General features: G+C 43.4%; 1 protein-coding gene across 1 annotated transcript in view; it reads left to right on the forward strand.

Moving 5' to 3' along the window:
• LOC110493271 (importin-9) overlaps nucleotides 1-15,324 on the forward strand; it is a 30,641-nt gene continuing 15,317 nt past the window's right edge. The window contains exons 1-10 of the mRNA XM_036950746.1: nucleotides 1-203; nucleotides 2,613-2,674; nucleotides 2,828-2,914; nucleotides 3,053-3,254; nucleotides 3,367-3,662; nucleotides 3,782-3,882; nucleotides 4,085-4,143; nucleotides 8,474-8,625; nucleotides 10,872-10,970; nucleotides 11,162-11,268. Coding sequence (XP_036806641.1) covers nucleotides 38-203; nucleotides 2,613-2,674; nucleotides 2,828-2,914; nucleotides 3,053-3,254; nucleotides 3,367-3,662; nucleotides 3,782-3,882; nucleotides 4,085-4,143; nucleotides 8,474-8,625; nucleotides 10,872-10,970; nucleotides 11,162-11,268 — 1,331 coding nt within the window. The 5' untranslated portion in view covers nucleotides 1-37. The remainder of the gene's footprint in view (nucleotides 204-2,612; nucleotides 2,675-2,827; nucleotides 2,915-3,052; nucleotides 3,255-3,366; nucleotides 3,663-3,781; nucleotides 3,883-4,084; nucleotides 4,144-8,473; nucleotides 8,626-10,871; nucleotides 10,971-11,161; nucleotides 11,269-15,324) is intronic.

The following is a 15,324-nucleotide window of genomic DNA, read 5'->3' on the forward strand; positions in this document are numbered from 1 at the left end:
CGAGATCCTGATTTGCTCAGGCTGTGTGTGTGAAAACATGGCAGGCATGAGTGCAGCAGGTCCTGGGTCGGCTTCGGCTGCTGGACCGGTTCAACAAGGACTTAAAGAAGCCCTGATTGAGACGTTGACGGCTATCCTGTCCCCGGTTCAAGAAGTGCGAGCAGCCGCGGAGGAGCAAATAAAAGTGTTGGAAGTGACAGAGGGTAAGCATGGATGCTAGCATTGCGAGACCAGCTGATGAAGAGAGTGGAATGGCATGATAACTTCCATGCATATGGGCCTTTACGGAAAGATACATTCTAGCTAGCCAGCCAGCCACAGCATACAACACAATTACTGTCATGTTACTTAATACTGTTAACGTTCGCTCGCTATGATAAAACAGAATATGTAGCTAACTAACTAGTTAAGATGTTCTCTCCTATTCAATTGGCTAGCAAGTGGCGCAAATTAATCCAGCTAGCTAACTTATTCCAACTAGCTAGTTAGCAGCTAGCTAGTTAGCTGACAGACAAACCATGTGTGTGAAGCGCACTCTACCTCCATAATCCTTGCTTGCTTGTTAAATTTAGCAGCTTTTTGATTCCATTTTCTGTGAAGTATGTCAACACATGACGTGGTGGACCAATTCAATCAAGAAGACACTGCCTGAAATTAAAATGGCAATTTGACTAATACAAAGAGCTAGCTAGCTAGATGGGCTGACCGTATACAGCAGATAAGACGTTTCTTAGTTAGCTAGCTAGTTACCAAATTACTTGTGTAATGTTATCTCGGGCCTTGCGTTCCACTTGTAATTACAGAAGAACATAGTGTTGATGAATCTATAATCAAAGCTCAAATCGTTTTAGGGTCGCTATAGCAACCGTTCGATTTGGAATGTCACGTTTTCCCGCGAATATGATTCCGTAGTATTCCCGCCTTGCTGCTTCAAGCCTTTGTACACTGACATACAATATTTGTATAACTAACCCTGTGCGGACATCATCAGTGCTTTTGACAACTTGTTTAAATTTTTTCAGCAAAACAACGTATTGTTCCTTGTTCCCCTTTGAATAAATTAATTTTCCATCTGTCAAATACTGCACACGCCCTTTTACCCAATGCATGTTGAACGAATTATAGCTACCATATATAGTTATAATTCTAGACCTTCAGTTACATACCATTAAATTAAATATTCCCCATGTAATGTTAATAGGGAGCTAACATGGCTGTCATAGAATGTTGAAGTGTCATGTATATGCTCCATCATAATGCAGAAAGCGCATTGGCCCAATTCTAAATACATGGTTCTAGCTATATAGCAAAGTGTAGTAACTAGCTAGCTACCCAAAATCAGCTTGCCACTAATCCAAAGTACAGTGAGGGGTGAAAATAGGGACAGTGTGTACAGTGCCTTTGTCTGTGGCGTTCCTCCAGCATGACAAAAAGGCTGATTGTGCAGGCTGTCTGTCGGGATCCACTGTAGTGTCACAGAAGCAAGAATGGGCCCGGCAGGCCTCTTTCTGAGGGAGCTACTCTATGTATAGCTAGAGCTGTCAGCACTAACATTGTCTCTTGGACTCTGATGTCACTCAGTTAAAGCTGGGATAGAGCGTGGCACATTGTAGGGATGAGGTTCTGAGTCTCACTGACTAGCCTAAAACAGATTGGAAGAGTTTTTTGGGGGGAAGAGACGGTGCTTGTTGTAAATGCTCGAATGTGCTTAATCGATGTAAGCGCTGAGCAATTAACCCCCTCAAAATTTCACTTTTTAAACAACAAATTGGCCCACTGTTCAATTATTTGAATTCCTTTTCATTGCGTTTTTTCCTCAATGTGCAGTTTCTCTAGAGATAAATCATATCAAGCCCAAACTGTGCGATGTAGTAGGGAGTTGTGGTTTCCAACAGGCCAATATTTTACGTAGTTTAGCACATAACTTGGTAATTAACTACAATTACCATAATCCATTGTGCGCCTACTTGTCCGGTCTGTGTGGAGCACGGAGACGGAGAGAAGAACGTGCGATCGAGAGGGATAGAGAGCAGTTGCTTCGCAGTATCTCTACCTGAAAATACATGATCTAAGTGATTGATAGTTGGTATTCAGCAGTCATAAAAGTATGCCTTATTTACTTTGATGCAGTGATTTTGTCAGGCAGCAGCTCTATAGAGATGATCACTTGGAATTAAATAATAGTTGTCGAACAAATGACCATAACAACTGAAATATTTTATTGAAGTAATGTGAATAAATTGTGGTTAATACGTGATAAGCAGTAATGGGCAGTCACTACCATCATGGGACTTTTAGTAATTGTTTTATTCCCACCATGCGTAGTGCACTTAATGTAAAAAATAATAATAACAATTGAAAACCGTGTTTAATATAATTAATCCGACCTCAAATCAATAATCACTCAACACTAAATGTGATATGTATGTTTTTTTTCTTCTTCAAATCAAAGTCATGAATCCAATCATAAGAATATTTCTGACATTTTGTCCCTTCCTTGCATGCCCGTCATAGTTTACGGAATTGCACGTCATGTGAGGCTTATGTGATCTGATGATTGATGTGTTCTTGATGATCTGTCCACTGTGTTGTTGCTCCATTTGTGTTGGAAGAGTTTGGAGTCCACCTGGCGGAGCTAACTGTGGACCCTCGGGGAGCTCTGGCCATTCGTCAGGTTTGTAAGCAGAAACTGTCATTCTTCTTCTATTCTAACTCTAGAAGTATTCTAGCGCTCTAATTCTATGTCTATTGTGTATGTGAGACCACATCTCTGTATCTCCTTTACTCTACTATATCAATCAATTATACGTATGTGTGTTTTGTCCAGTTGGCCTCAGTCATCCTTAAGCAGTATGTGGAGACCCACTGGTGTTCCCTATCTGAGAAGTTCAGACCCCCAGAGACCACAGACCGGGTAAGCAAAGCAACACGTCATTCTTCCTACTAAACAAAATGTATCATTTTTGATGGCTGACTATTTGAAAATATTTTGAGAAAGAGGAGTTACAAAACCACTGATGCTGCCTAAAATCTCTCTCTTTCTCCTCTCCAGGCCAAGGCAGCCATCAGGGAGCTGTTGCCAGGAGGCCTGAGGGAGTCCATCAGTAAGGTGCGGTCCAGTGTGGCATATGCTGTGTCGGCCATTGCCCACTGGGACTGGCCCGAGGCCTGGCCTCAGCTCTTCACCATCCTCATGGACATGCTGGTCAGTGGCGACGTCAACGCAGTGCATGGGGCAATGAGGGTCCTCACAGGTACACGCACATCCCAAATTGACCCCTTTTCCTGTGCGCCGTTCCCACTCTTAACTGTTTGTATGCATGGATCTCAGTGTATTCACATAATTCTTCTGGCTTTTTCTCACAGAGTTTACCCGTGAGGTGACAGACACTCAGATGCCTCTGGTGGCTCCGGTGATCCTGCCTGAGATGTACAAGATCTTCTCCATGATGGAGATCTACAGCATCCGTACCCGCTCCAGAGCCGTGGAGATCTTCTCCACCTGTGCCAACCTGATCTGTGCGATAGAGGAGCTGGAGAAGGGAGCAGCCAAGGCCCTGATCTTCCCTGTGGTGCAGCAGTTCACTGAGGCGTTCATTCTGGCCTTGCAGATGCCTGATGGACCCTCCTCAGACAGCGGCCTCAAGATGGAGGTCCTAAAGGTGAGAAGATTACCACAAGGATTTATACGCTAGATGAGGTTGGCCTTATGGGTTCTGTAGGTCAGATGTTATAGGTTGTCCTGATCCAACCTTCTTTTCACCTAATATCTCTTTGCCAGGCCGTGACAGCTTTAGTGAAGAACTTCCCTAAACCCATGGTGTCGTCCATGCAGCAGATCCTGCCCATCGTCTGGAACACCCTGACAGAGAGTGCCGCTTTATATCCTTCACACTGCTGCAACCATGTCCTCTCCACTTTCATATAGCTCAATGTCTATTAATTCCCATAGCTTTGTTTCATATCTGACAATAATGATTGGCAATGTTCCTCTTGGAATGTGACCTATTCACCTAACTGTACAGGGTGATCAGGTAAACTGGTCTGTGTCCTGAAAATGAGTATTCCTTAACCAGTTGTGCACTTATGTCAGAACAGAGGTCAATTACACAGAGGAGGTAGACGATCCAATTGACTCTGATGGTGAGTGCAACCTTAGTCTTGTTCTTATTTTCATGCATTTAGATCACTTGTTATTGTTCATGATTAATTGAACTTGTAACATATTGATTTAATCATTTTAAATGGGCTGATCTAGAACATACAGTAGATGGATATAGAAAGCATTATAACATACAGTAGCTATAGATAGTGGTATAGAACATAGTGAGCTATTACTATATAATTTCCTCAAGTCCTCTAGATCAGGTGTGTGTGTTGTGCTGTGCTGTGCTGTGCATTCGGAAAGTATTCAGACCGCTTGAAATTTTCCAAATTTTGTTACGTTACAACCTTATTCTTCAATGGATTTTTAAAAATTCTCATCAATCTACACACAATACCCCATGATGACACAGCGAAAACAGGTTTATAGACATTTGAGTGAATGTGTTAAAAATTAAAAACAGATACCCCATTTACATAATTGAAAGATTAATGGAGTCTGTGGGTAGCTGGACAGGTAGGATGACTGACAGTGAAGGTGAACAGGTGGTCACGGGTCAGGTGACAGAGGAATGGATGAGACTGAGGCAGGAATTCCTTTAACCATAAAGTGGTATATTTATTGAGTAGTCTGTGCTGCATCACAAAGGAAACAAACAACATGTATCTGATCAAATTCCTCATCCCAAAGATCATATCATAACAATCAGTCATGATTAACATAATTAGGGAATTCCACAATCCAGTTCATTAAGAAGTCAATAGTAATCATCCATGAGTCATATAGGCTCGTAACTATTTATCATAAATCATTGAAAGAATACAAACAGTGAATGGTTATTCAATCTGTAACCCCAATTAGTTTGATATCAAAGTTGATCAGTTAGCAAACAATGACGTTTCTCATTTCACCCGTTCAATTGTCTTCATGTGTACATGTAATTAATTGCATTACATATTAACCATATCGATTGCATAATTGGCCTATGAGGATCGTAGGGCTGTGATCATTGATAATTCACATTACACAATATGTTTGAAGCGTGCGCTCCGCGGTAATAACTATAAACAATAACTGATGGCCCACTCCCCTGATTGCAACAGATAGTTCAGATGAAAGGTAACAGCGTCGGTGGAATTACGTGGATTCATGGACGCACAGAACTTCTGGAGCAGACTGAGTTAAGGAAGAGAAAGCAGCGAGATCAGGCGATGGTGTTTTCCTCCTTTTTATGGGGATGAGACCTGTCGGTCATTGCCACCTAACCTAATTAAAGCGCCCCTGGCCAAGCTGAGTAAGTGGCCATGAATTAAATGATTATTCCACCAACTCCATGGGCCTTTTCTACAATAAGTATTCAGACACTTTGCTATGAGACTCGAAATTGAGTCCTGTTTCCATTGATCATCCTTGAGATGTTTCTACTTGATTGGAGTCCACTTGTGGTAAGTTCAATTGATTGGACATGATTTGGAAAGGCACACACCTGTCTATATAAGGTCCCACAGTTGACAGTGCGCGTCAGAGCAAAAACCAAGCCATGAGGTTGACGGAATTGTCCGTGGAGCTCTGAGACAGGTTGTGTCGAGGCACTGATCTGGGGAAGGGTACCAAAACATTTCTGCAGCATTGAAGGTCCCACAGTGGCCTCCATCATTCTTAAATGGAAGAGATTTGGAACCACCAAGACTCTTCCTCGAGCTGGCCACTTGGCCAAACTGAGCAAACTGGGGAGAAGGGTCTTGGTGAGGGAGGTGAGCTCTGATAGAGTCCCAGAGTTCTTCTGTGGAGATGGTTGTCCTTCTGGAAGGTTCTCCCATCTCTGCAACACTCCACCAATCAGGCCTTTATGGTAGAGTAGCCAGACAGAAGCCACTCCTCAGTAAAAGGCACATGACAGCCCACTTGTAGTTTGCCAAAAGTCACCTAAAGGACTCTCAGACCATGAGAAACAAGATTTTCTGGTCTGATGAAACAAAAATTGAACTATTTGTCCTGAATGCCAAGTGTCACATCTGGAGGAAACCTGGAACCTCCCTATGGTGAAGCATGGTGGTGGCAGCATCATGCTGTGGGGTTGTTTTTCAGCGTCAGGGACTAGGAGACGAGTCCGGATTGAGGGAAAGATGAACAGAGCAAAGTACAGAGAGGTCCTTGATGAAATCCTGCTCTAGAGCACTCAGGACCTCAGACTTGGGTGAAAGTTGACCTTCCAATAGGACAGTGACCCTAAGTACACAGCCAAAACAATGCAGGAGTGGCTTTGGGACAAGTCTCTGAATGTCCTTGAGTGGCCTAGCCAGAGTGCGAACTTGAACCCATTTGAACAGCTCTGGAAGACCTGAAAATAGCTGTGCTGCAACACTCCCCATCCAACCTGGCAAAGCTTGAGAGGATCTGCAGAGAAGAATGGCAGAAACTCTCCAAGTGCAGGTGTGCCAAGCTTGTAGCGTCATACCCAAGAAGACTTGAGGCTGTAATCGCTGCTAAAGGTGCTTCAACAAAGTACTGAGTTAAGGGTCTGAGTACTGATGTAAATGTAATATTTCAGTTTTTTATTTTTAATACATTTTCACACTTCTAAAATTCCATTTTTGTTTTGTCATTATGGGGTGTTGTGTGTAGATTGATAAGGGATAAAATAATTTCATACATTTTTGATGAAGGCTGTAACGTAACAGAATGTGGAAAAAGTCAAGGTGTGTGTGTGTGTGCGCAGTACCAGTCAAAAGTTTGGACGCCTACTCATTCCAGGGTTTTTATTTTTACTCTTTTCTACATTGTAGAATAGTGGTGAAGACACAAACTATGGAACAACACATGGAATTATGTAGTAACCAAATAAGTGTTAATCCAAATATATTTAACATGTTTGATTCTTCAAAGTAGGCACCCTTTGTCATGATGACAGCTTTGCGCACTCTTGGCATTCTCTCCACCAGCTTCACCTGGAATGCTTTTCCAACATTCTTGAAGGAGTTCCCACATATGCTGAGCACTTGTTGGAAGCTTTTCCTTCACTCTGTGGTCAGCTCATGCCAAACCATCGCAATTGGGTTGAGGTTGGGTGATTGTGGAGGCCAGGTCATCTCATGTAGCACTCCATCACTCTCCTTGGTCGAATAGCCCTTAGACAGCCTGGGGGTGTTTTTGGAGTCATTGTATTGTTGAAAAACAAATGCTAGTCCCACTAAGCTCAAACCAGATGGGATGGCGTATCGCTGTGGTAGCCATGCTGGTTACGTGTGCCTTGAATTCTAAATAAATCACAGATGATGTCACCAGCAAAGAACCATCACACCTCCTCCATGCTTCACGGTGGGAACCACACATGCGTAGATCATCCGTCTCACAAAGCCATAGCAGTTGGAACCAAAAATCTCAAAATTGGACTCATCAGACCAAAGGACAATTTCCACCGGTCTAATGTCCATTGCTCGTTTTTCTTGGCCCGAGCAAGTCTCTTCTTTGTGTCCTTTAGTAGTGGTTTCTTTGCAGCAATTCGACCATGAAGGCCTGATTTCACGCAGTCTCCTCTGAACAGTCGATGTTGAGATGTCTGTTACTTGAGCTCTGTGAAGCATTTATTTGAGCTGCAATAGGAGGTGCAGTTAACTCTAATGTACTTATCCTATGCAGCAGAGGTCACTCTGGGTCTTCCTTTCATGTGGCGGTCCTCATGAGAGCCAGTTTCATCATAGCTGATGGTTTTTGCGATTGCACTTGAATAAAGGTTCAAAGTTCTTTAATTTTCCGCATTGACTGACCTTCATGTCTTAAAGTAATGATGGACTTTCGTTTCTCTTTGCTTATTTGAGCTGTTCTTGCCATAATATCTACTTGGTCTTTTACCAAATAGGGATATCTTCTGTATTTCACCCCTACCTTGTCACAAGAACTGATTGGCTCAAATGCATTTAGAAGGAAAGAAATTCCACAAATGAACTTTTTTAACAAGGCACAACTGTTAATTGAAATGCATTCCAGGTGACTACCTCATGAAGCTGGTTGAGAAAATGCCAAAAGTGTGCAAAGCTGTCATTAAGGCAAAGGGTGGCTACTTTGAAGAATCTATTTTTTTGGGTTACTACATGATTCCATATGTGTTATTTCATAGTTTTGAATACTTCACTGTTATTCAACAATGTAGAAAATAGTCAAAATAAAGAAAAACCCTTTAATGAGTAGGTGTGTTCAATCTTTTGACTGGTATTCTATATGCATGCGTATGTGCCATTTTAAGAAACGTTTTTATCCAAAGCTACTAAGTCATTGTATACATTTTACATACGGAGGGTTCCGGAAATCAAACCAATTATTCTGGCATTGAAAGTGCCATGGTCTGCCAACTGTGCGTTTTTCTTCCAGGTGAGGTTCTGGGCTTTGAGAACCTGGTGTTTAGCATCTTTGAGTTTGTTCACACTTTGCTGGAGAACAGCAAGTTCAAGAGCACAGTGAAGAAGGCTCTTCCTGAGCTTATCTACTACATCATCCTCTACATGCAGATCACGGAGGATCAGGTACACACTCCCTCACTCCTGTGTATGTGTGAGAGAGACCGTTTTTTTTAATGGTGCTGAGTCTGATGCAGGGTTCGCACAAGGTGCTTGAGATGTTTAAATTGGTTGGTACTTAAAAAGTACTTGAATTAAAATGCGAGGAGAACAGAAAATGATTTAATATGAAAAACATTAGAACAATGTTTTGGTCTTAAATTAATTTCCAGGCAGACGACCAAGTTTTATTTCCTCAATAGTTTCTCACTCTGGTTGCCAGACGAGCATTGGTGAGTCAGCCCTGATGGGGGGAAAGACAATGCTGCATCATGCACTAGCGCCAATTCTACATTGACTTTTTCTCTCCAGAGCTTTTTTGCCTCAATCAAGAGGCAGCTGTGATAATCCGCTTTATCAAGAGGCAGCTGTGATAATCCGCTTTATCAAGAGGCAGCTGTGATAATCCGCTTTATCAAGAGGCAGCTGTGATAATCCGCTTTATCAAGAGGCAGCTGTGATAATCCGCTTTATCAAGAGGCAGCTGTGATAATCCGCTTTATCAAGAGGCAGCTGTGATAATCCGCTTTATCAAGAGGCAGCTGTGATAATCCGCTTTATCAAGAGGCAGCTGTGATAATCCGCTTTATCAAGAGGCAGCTGTGCTCCTGCCGTTCTGGTGGCTGTTCACGTTCTGTTTTCCCTCACACAGCCCACCAGCTCTTCTGCTGAACCGGTGACACTAAAGCTGCCAGTTGGAATGAAGTCGCTTTTTCGTAGCTATTAATTAGTAGACCCCCAAATACAAAATAAAAATACAATATAGTCATTTAAACTGGAATTGTGTAGTAATGCGAATAGGAAATGTGTGTTCACCGTTGCAAAACTCTGCTCATCTCTACTCAAATTACAAGGTTAGTACTGACTTACCACTCGTGTATTTAGTAAATAACTAGTGAATGCTTATTATTGAGTAAAACTTGTAAGGTAGTGATGAATAGTACGTGTTTTTTTCAAGAGGTTGTGGAGATATACTGCCATCTGGTGACGACTATGAACAATTGCGTAAAAGGAACTATTACAAATTGATGGTCTTTGAAAATAAATGTTGGTGCTTGAAAAAGCACTAAAGTTCTTGAATTTGATTTGCCACTGTCTTTACAAACCCATTTGACGTCATGGTTATGTGTTCCTCATCCATAGTCTATGATGTCATGGTTATGTGTTCCTCATCCATAGTCTATGATGTCATGGTTGTATGTGTTCCTCATCCATAGTCTATGATGTCATGGTTGTATGTGTTCCTCATCCATAGTCTATGATGTCATGGTTGTATGTGTTCCTCATCCATAGTCTATGATGTCATGGTTGTATGTGTTCCTCATCCATAGTCTATGATGTCATGGTTGTATGTGTTCCTCATCCATAGTCTATGATGCCATGGTTGTGTGTTCCTCATCCATAGTCTATGATGCTATGGTTGTATGTGTTCCTCATCCATAGTCTATGATGCCATGGTTGTATGTGTTCCTCATCCATAGTCTATGATGCCATGGTTGTATGTGTTCCTCATCCATAGTCTATGATGTCATGGTTGTATGTGTTCCTCATCCATAGTCTATGATCTCATGGTTGTATGTGTTCCTCATCAGTAGTCTATGATGTCATGGTTGTATGTGTTCCTCATCCATAGTCTATGATGCCATGGTTGTATGTGTTCCTCATCCATAGTCTATGATGCCATGGTTGTATGTGTTCCTCATCCATAGTCTATGATGCCATGGTTGTATGTGTTCCTCATCCATAGTCTATGATGTCATGGTTGAATGTGTTCCTCATCCATAGTCTGATGCCATGGTTGTATGTGTTCCTCATCAGTAGTCTATGATGTCATGGTTGTATGTGTTCCTCATCCATAGTCTATGATGCCATGGTTGTATGTGTTCCTCATCCATAGTCTATGATGTCATGGTTGTATGTGTTCCTCATCCATAGTCTATGATGTCATGGTTATGTGTTCCTCATCCATAGTCTATGATGTCATGGTTGTATGTGTTCCTCATCAGTAGTCTATGATGCCATGGTTGTATGTGTTCCTCATCCATAGTCTATGATGTCATGGTTGTATGTGTTCCTCATCCATAGTCTATGATGTCATGGTTGTATGTGTTCCTCATCAGTAGTCTATGATGTCATGGTTGTATGTGTTCCTCATCAGTAGTCTATGATGTCATGGTTGTATGTGTTCCTCATCAGTAGTCGTGTATCTGTAGATCAAGGTGTGGACGGCCAACCCCCAGCAGTTTGTGGAGGACGAGGATGACGACACCTTCTCCTACTCCGTCAGGATCTCAGCCCAGGACCTGCTGCTGGTGAGTACCTCAGTCTGTAGGCGAAGCTCAAATAGCACCCTATTCCCCATATAGTGCACTACCTTTGAAGTGTGTGTGTGGGTGAACCCCATAGTTTCACGCCACAGTTACTTCTGCATGTTTACGTTCTGGTCAATGTGACCTTTCTGGAGAGAAGACTTCTCACTCCAACCTTCCTCCTCTTTCAATAGGCTGTGGCGACAGAGTTCCAGAACGAGAGTGCGGCAGCGTTGGCTGCAGCAGCAACAAGGCACCTGCAGGATGCCGAGCAGGCCAAGAACAGTGGCAATGAGCACTGGTGAGGACCAAATCAAATTTTATTTGTCACATACACATAGTTAGCAGATGTTAATGCGAGTGTAGCGAAATGCTTGTGCTTCTAGTTCCGACAATGCAGTAATAACAAGTAATCTAACTAACAATACCAAAACTACTGTCTTGTACACAGTGTAAGGGGATAAAGAATATGTACATAAGGATATATGAATGAGTGATGGTACAGAGCAGCATAGGCAAGATACAGTAGATGGTATCGAGTACAGTATATACATATGAGATGAGTATGTAAACAAAGTGGCATAGTTAAAGTGGCTAGTGATACATGTATTACATAAGGATACAGTCGATGATATAGAGTACAGTATAATGTAGGGTAAGTAACATTATATAAGGTAGCATTGTTTAAAGTGGCTAGTGATATATTTACATCATTTCCCATCAATTCCCATTATTAAAGTGGCTGGAGTTGAGTCAGTGTCAGTGTGTTGGCAGCAGCCACTCAGTGTTAGTGGTGGCTGTTTAACAGTCTGATGGCCTTGAGATAGAAGCTGTTTTTCAGTCTCTCGGTCCCAGCTTTGATGCACCATCACCATGTGACATCGGGTGGTGTACGTGTCCTGGAGGGCTGATGCGTTGTGCAGACCTCACTACCCTCTGGAGAGCCTTACGGTTGAGGGCGGAGCAGTTGCCGTACCAGGCGGGCGGAGCAGTTGCCGTACCAGGCGGTGATACAGCCCGCCAGGATGCTCTCGATTGTGCATCTGTAGAAGTTTGTGAGTGCTTTTGGTGACAAGCCGAATTTCTTCAGCCTCCTGAGGTTGAAGAGGCGCTGCTGCGCCTTCTTCACAATGCTGTCTGTGTGAGTGGACCAATTCAGTTTGTCTGTGATGTGTATGCCGAGGAACTTAAAACTTGCTACCCTCTCCACTACTGTTCCATCGATGTGGATAGGGGGGTGTTCCCTCTGCTGTTTCCTGAAGTCCACAATCATCTCCTTAGTTTTGTTGACGTTGAGTGTGAGGTTATTTTCCTGACACCACACTCCGAGGGCCCTCACCTCCTCCCTGTAGGCCGTCTCGTTGTTGTTGGTAATCAAGCCTACCACTGTTGTGTCGTCCGCAAACTTGATGATTGAGTTGGAGGCGTGCGTGGCCACGCAGTCGTGGGTGAACAGGGAGTACAGGAGAGGGCTCAGAACGCACCCTTGTGGGGCCCCAGTGTTGAGGATCAGCGGGGAGGAGATGTTGTTGCCTACCCTCACCACCTGGGGGCGGCCCGTCAGGAAGTCCAGTACCCAGTTGCACAGGGCGGGGTCAAGACCCAGGGTCTCGAGCTTGATGACGAGCTTGGAGGGTACTATGGTGTTGAATGCCGAGCTGTAGTCAATGAACAGCATTCTCACATAGGTATTCCTCTTGTCCAGATGGGTTAGGGCAGTGTGGTTGAGATTGCATCGTCTGTGGACCTATTTGGGCGGTAAGCAAATTGGAGTGGGTCTAGGGTGTCAGGTAGGGTGGAGGTGATATGGTCCTTGACTAGTCTCTCAAAGCACTTCATGATGACGAAAGTGAGTGCTACGGGGCGGTAGTCGTTTAGCTCAGTTACCTTAGCTTTCTTGGGAACAGGAACAATGGTGGCCCTCTTGAAGCATGTGGGAACAGCAGACTGGTATAGGGATTGATTGAATATGTCCGTAAACACACTGGCCAGCTGGTCTGCGCATGCTCTGAGGGGGCGGCTGGGGATGCCGTCTGGGCCTGCAGCCTTGCGAGGGTTAACACGTTTAAATGTCTTACTCACCTCGGCTGCAGTGAAGGAGAGACCACATGTTTTCGTTGCAGGCCGTGTCAGTGGCACTGTATTGTCCTCAAAGCGGGCAAAAAAGTTATTTAGTCTGCCTGGGAGCCGGACATCCTGGTCCGTGACTGGGCTGGATTTCTTCCTGTAGTCCGTGATTGACTGTAGACCCTGCCACATGCCTCTTGTGTCTGAGCCGTTGAATTGAGATTCTACTTTGTCTCTGTACTGACGCTTAGCTTGTTTGATAGCCTTGCGGAGGGAATAGCTGCACTGTTTGTATTCGGTCATGTTACCAGACACCTTGCCCTGATTAAAAGCAGTGGTTCGCGCTTTCAGTTTCACGTGAATGCTGCCATCAATCCACGGTTTCTGGTTAGGGAATGTTTTAATCGTTGCTATGGGAACGACATCTTCAACGCACGTTCTAATGAACTTGCACACCGAATCAGCGTATTCGTCAATGTTGTTGTCTGACGCAATACGAAACATCTCCCAGTCCACGTGATGGAAGCAGTCTTGGAGTGTGGAGTCAGCTTGGTCGGACCAGCGTTGGACAGACCTCAGCGTGGGAGCCTCTTGTTTTAGTTCCTGTCTGTAGGCAGGGATCAACAAAATGGAGTTGTGGTCAGCTTTTCCGAAAGGGGGGCGGGGCAGGGCCTTATATGCATCGCGGAAGTTAGAGTAACAATGATCCAAGGTCTTTCCACCCCTGGTTGCGCAATCGATATGCTGATAAAATTTAGGGAGTCTTGTTTTCAGATTAGCCTTGTTAAAATCCCCAGCTACAATGAATGCAGCCTCCGGATAAATGGTTTCCAGTTTGCAAAGAGTCAAATAAAGTTCATTCAGAGCCATCGATGTGTCTGCTTGGGGGGGGATATATACGGCTGTGATTATAATCGAAGAGAATTCTCTTGGTAGATAATGCGATCTACATTTGATTGTGAGGAATTCTAAATCAGGTGAACCGGCTGCATGACATGGCAAAGTGGATGCCTCTTAATTAATAGTCCTTGTCTCCTGTTTGTCCTCGGCGTTGAACTGAAAACACGCGTTAGGTGAAAGCAATATGGAAGCCTTTCAGGAATTTGCTTTAATCTGTCCAGGTATTTTTGTCAGTGCAGACGGAAAACAAGGTGATGAGATTACTTTCGACCAGTTCCCGCGTTCTGCTCCCCTGGGACTGCCCCGCAGAAGAAATATCACCCAGAGAAAGGAAGCACGTTTTTTTTTTTCCCCCTTAGTTAACACAAACAACATTTTGATTTACTGTGGGAATTGTGATCGAATCAATGCAATATTAGCCACTTTCAATGCAACATACCGAAACAAAACGAACTACGCAAGACTTAGTATGCAAAACTAACTATGCCGCAGATTTTGTTGTAGGCAGAAAGCATCGGAGTAGGATTCTTTTGCATTGACACCCACTACTCAACCCCTACTCTACACAGACCGGTGTGGCATAACCAATCAGCGCTGCAGTAGGCCTATATGCAAACAGACCATTGCCATATATGGATCTGTGCCATTCTCTTTGAACTGGATTGTGTTTACAGCATGAGTGTGAGTAGATACTGCTTGTTTTGACATGAAAGCGAGAGCTGCATGTAGCCATGTGTTCACATTTGTTCATATTCTTTGCTAGTTAGTGAGTTCTTACTTAGTCCAGTTATAGATCATTTGTAGTCAGCAATGGGGGAGTGATTGCTTCCAACAAGAGCACAAAACATGTACATTTCTAGACATCTTAGGAAGAGGGAGTCGGGTAAAGAGGTTTTTTATTGTCTTAAAGGGGCAGTGTTGTGTTTTGAGACAGGTTTGAATAAGCTAAGTAGCCAATATGCAGAGGGTAGAATAGTTTGTCTGATTCTCTGTAATAATGGTATAGGAATAATAATGCATTTTATTTTGTAAAGTGGTTTCTTGCATCAAACAACACAACAACATTTTCTGTCGCCTCCTTGTCTGAAGGACAAGTGGATAAATAGACTCATGTCAAGCCCTGCATGTTTTTTTTCAAATGTCTCATGGAATGTAGGCTTACATTGAACACGTTGGCTGCTACTGCAGGCTGAATGATAGAACAGCTATTTCCCTGTTAAAATGTTATTGGATGCATTTTTTTTTCACTTTTTTTTGTTAGGGTAGGCCAATCTGATAGGCCTACATTATGGTCCAAATAGCCACAGTAGCCTACTTGACCACTGTCTGAAATTGTAACTTAAAGCGGGTACAGCCTCAGTGTTTTCTGAATGTTCAAGTTTGCACTCAA

The sequence above is a fragment of the Oncorhynchus mykiss genome, chromosome 17 (assembly GCF_013265735.2).
Source record: "Oncorhynchus mykiss isolate Arlee chromosome 17, USDA_OmykA_1.1, whole genome shotgun sequence".
Classification (NCBI taxonomy): Eukaryota; Metazoa; Chordata; class Actinopteri; order Salmoniformes; family Salmonidae; genus Oncorhynchus; species Oncorhynchus mykiss.